Raw genomic sequence first — 3,674 nt, 5'->3', positions numbered from 1 at the left:
AATGCTGGGGCCAAGCATCACCCCAGGAGAGAGGGTAAAAAAGATGAAACGCCAGTGATCTTGAGCCCATTTTGGACAAAGATACGTCTTTCTCACTGGGCTGGTATATTTATTTACTGGGTACCTTGTCCCTGCCCTTCATCCAAGGCGCTCAGAGTGGTCCCTTTCTTCATTTTTGTCTTCACAGCAACTCGGGTAGGTTATGGTGAGAGATACTGGCTGCCCCCACCCCCTCACCTCAGGCTCTGCCATTGTGCTCCAGCAGCATACATGCGCGGCTCCTTTGTCAGCAAAGTCTTCTCCACAGGTCCAACATTCCATGCAAAAGAATTAATGGACACAATTTGCCCATCCAAATTGGGGGGGGGGAATAGAGTCTACCAGGACACTCCGTGGCTGACCTGAAAGTTGTGATTCTTTTGACAAAATAACGTCAAAGGGAGACTCCAGCAAGACATTGCTGAATTAGAATTTATAGCTTTAATTGTGTTAATTGTAATGTTGCAAGCAGATGGGGGTTGTTTGGAGCTGGTCAGAAGTACACTTTGGGGGTGAATTCTCGCTCCAGTTGTAGGTCCAAAGGCCAGAGTGGAAAATCAGGGTTTGTTTTCTCTCCTGGTTCGAAGGGGAGGGGGAGGGGAGCGTGAGCCCTGAGGGATGTCTCTTGGCTGGCCAAAAAAAACAAATGAAGGGCATTCCAAGGTCCTGGAAATATTTCTGAGCGAAGGATGGGCCAGGCAGAACCATGCTTGGAGGCTATCTTGAGAGCCTCACTGAGCTAGGGTCTGCAGCAGGACCTTGCAGCCAGTTTGGATCTCCCGCCTTCCAGTGGGAAAGATGGAGGTGGGCTTTAGCCCTTTCTGGACCTTGAGTGGTCAAACGGCCACCACCTTTGAACTCAGGTGCTCTCGATGAGCGATCCAAGCCATCGGAGGCGAAGGGAGAAGAGGCTTGCTTCCCTGCGGGGCTGCCTGTGTTTGCAGTGAGGGCAGGAAGGTCATAGGGCAGTGATGGCGAACCTTTTAGAGACCGAGGGCCCAAACTGTGACCCAAAACCCACGTATTTATCGCAAAGTGCCAACACGGCCATTTAACCTAAATACTGAGGTTTTACTTTAGAAAAAACAACTCATACATTGACTTAAGATGATCCAAACAAAGTAAGGAAAGCAATCCTGAATGCTTTCATTGACTTAAAATTATTTGGCAGAGAATTCACACTTCAATGACGGTCTGGGCCTGGCTGGGGCGATGGCACGCGCGCCCACAGAGAGGGCTCTGAGTGCCGCCTCTGGCATCTGTGCCATAGGTTCACCACCACTGTCATAGGGGGTTGTGGCAGAGACTGCCCACTCGTTCGCTCTCTGCTGCCTCTCAGGTCTGTGACTGAAGGCGGCTCAAAAGTCGTCTCCTAGACACAGTGCTGGTGGCAGGGAGGAGCTGCTCTCAGTTGGAGAGGGGGAGGGGAAATGAGCACGTTAGGAGGAGACGCATAACTGCATGCAGCTGGCATTGTGGGTGCGATGCCTTGAAGGCTCATTCCTTGAGCAGTTGCTGTATGACTCCCGCCCCCCGGCCGGCTCGTCTGTATTTCTTTGTGGCTGCCACAACAGCATGCAGTATTTTAAGCGTGGCTGGTATATGGCATTGGGATACTCGCTGTCTGTTCTGAAACCCAACCCTGAACATCTTGAGCACATAATTTGCCCTCTGCCTGCTTCCTGCTTGGGCCCCGAGAGCGCTTCCTTAGGTGTTGTGACCCATTCAGATCACAGGAGACTGTGTGCGAAGGGAGGTGGGGGTCACCGTGTTGGTCTGAAGCAGCAGAGCACAGTTTGAGTTCTGGGTAGAATAAAACTTTGTTGGTCTTAAAGGTGCCACTGGACTCGAGCATTGTTCTGCGAAGTGAGGGTTTTTCAACCGAGAAGGGAGAGGTGTCCGTCAGCCAGGGGTCATTTCCTGCAGGAGCGCACAGGAGCGGAGCTCCGGCAGTAAAGAGCCCAGGGGGCAGGCACGTGCAACAAGCCCCACCCCCTGCTCCCAGCAGCCCTGGGCCACAAGGAGCAAGAAGCAGCCCTCCTTCTTTCCTTCTCATTCTTTCCCTCCTTCTTTCCTTCTCTTTCTTTCTCTCCTTCCTTCCTTTCTGCACAGATCGGTGCATTCCCTCCCCCCAGCTAGCAATCCAAGAGCTCACACACCTCTTTTTCTACGAAATGACCCCTGCCAATTTATTTATTTATTTTATTGCATTTATACCCCGCCCTCCCTGCGAACGGGCCAAGCAGCGGTGGCATCTCAAGAGAGCAAGGGCAAACCCAGTGGGGCACTTGGGTGCCATTCTCTGCCTGTTGCCGTTGTGCCCCCCCCCCCCCCCCACGAGAGCTGCGTTCAGTGTCTTTTCCTTCTGGGAAAGGAAAAAGAGAGAGAAAAAGACCTTCAGGACTACTAGGAAACAGCTGGGTGTTTTTAAGATAATGCTGTAGCTGAATGCCGTTTGAGTTAAGGGGCGATCTGTCTCTCGCAGCGTCACTGTTTGCTGATGCCTCTTCACATCCTTCTGGGGCCTTGTCAGGATGCTCCTAATCCTGCCTCCTTGAGCTCTCTCAGCCTCACCCACCTCACAGGGTGTCTGTTGTGGGGAGGGGAAGGGAAAGGAGATTGTCAGCCGCTCTGAGACTCCAAGTGAAGGGCGGAGTATAAATCCAATCTCTTCTTCTTCTTCTTCTAAAATAATGCTGCAGCTGAATGCCGTTTGAGTTAAGGGGCAATTTGTCTCTAGCAGCAAACATAAGTGCTTTTAACCTGTTTGCTTGCTTGTTTGTCTTCCAGGCTGGAGCAGAGATTTCCACGGTTAACCCAGAGCAGTATTCAAAACGCTTCAACGAATTTATGTCCAATATCCTGACATAGTTATTTCCCCACCCTCGGCAAGGGAGAGGGGAGAGGCTACTTCCGAAACCAAAGGAGGAATGCGGTCCACTCTGCTGGGGGGTTGCTGTTCCCGTGAGGGTGTGAAAACGCTGTGGCAGATGACTCGCTTGTAGCTTCAGGTCTCTGACAGCTCCACTGGACCTTGGTGGGGAATTTGGGGCCTCTCTCTCTTTCTTTCTGTTTGGTTGCTGAGACATCCAAATGTGAACCCGAGGAATTAAGCACTGTTAAGATCAACGCTTTTATTTTGGAAGAGTCTCAGAACAGTCAGACGTCAACTGTGAGTAAATAACAGAAGTTAACGCCACAAACTGTTTGATTCTTCAATTTGGAATTCTGTTCTTCACGGAGAACAAACATCCTTTTTCCCTTCCTTTCTCTAAGAATTGGACAGAAATGGTGTGCCATTTGGAGCTGGAACTGTTACCCTGGTATTGCGAAGCCATTTTAAGTAAATTAAAATGAAAACTTCCCCTCCTGACTTTGGTATGACAGTTTTGTTTGCAACCCTTTGTCATTTCAAAAGAGGTGGGGGGGACGGATGCTGTCCTCTTAACATTTGTTGCAAGTCAAGGCAGGATGTGTGTAACCTCAAGAAGCAGCAGAGGCTCTTGATGAAGATGGTGACACAGAAGAAGAGGTGACTCCAGGCAATGAGAGACTCGGTGGGTGACAAACACACCTTGGATTGGACCAGCTGGGTCACATGGCCTCTGCAGCACAACTCTACGGCTGTTCACTTA

General features: G+C 50.6%; 1 protein-coding gene across 1 annotated transcript in view; it reads left to right on the top strand.

The window, feature by feature from the left end:
- PIP4K2B (phosphatidylinositol-5-phosphate 4-kinase, type II, beta) overlaps positions 1-3,290 on the top strand; it is a 33,401-nt gene extending 30,111 nt beyond the window's left edge. Inside the window, exon 11 of the mRNA XM_015423559.1 lies at positions 2,830-3,290. Coding sequence (XP_015279045.1) covers positions 2,830-2,910 — 81 coding nt within the window. The 3' untranslated portion in view covers positions 2,911-3,290. The remainder of the gene's footprint in view (positions 1-2,829) is intronic.
- The last annotated feature ends 384 nt before the right edge of the window (positions 3,291-3,674 follow it).

This window comes from Gekko japonicus, unplaced genomic scaffold, assembly GCF_001447785.1.
Source record: "Gekko japonicus isolate JY-2015 unplaced genomic scaffold, Gekko_japonicus_V1.1 scaffold3609, whole genome shotgun sequence".
Classification (NCBI taxonomy): Eukaryota; Metazoa; Chordata; class Lepidosauria; order Squamata; family Gekkonidae; genus Gekko; species Gekko japonicus.
This window is presented reverse-complemented; position numbering and strand designations above follow the sequence as displayed.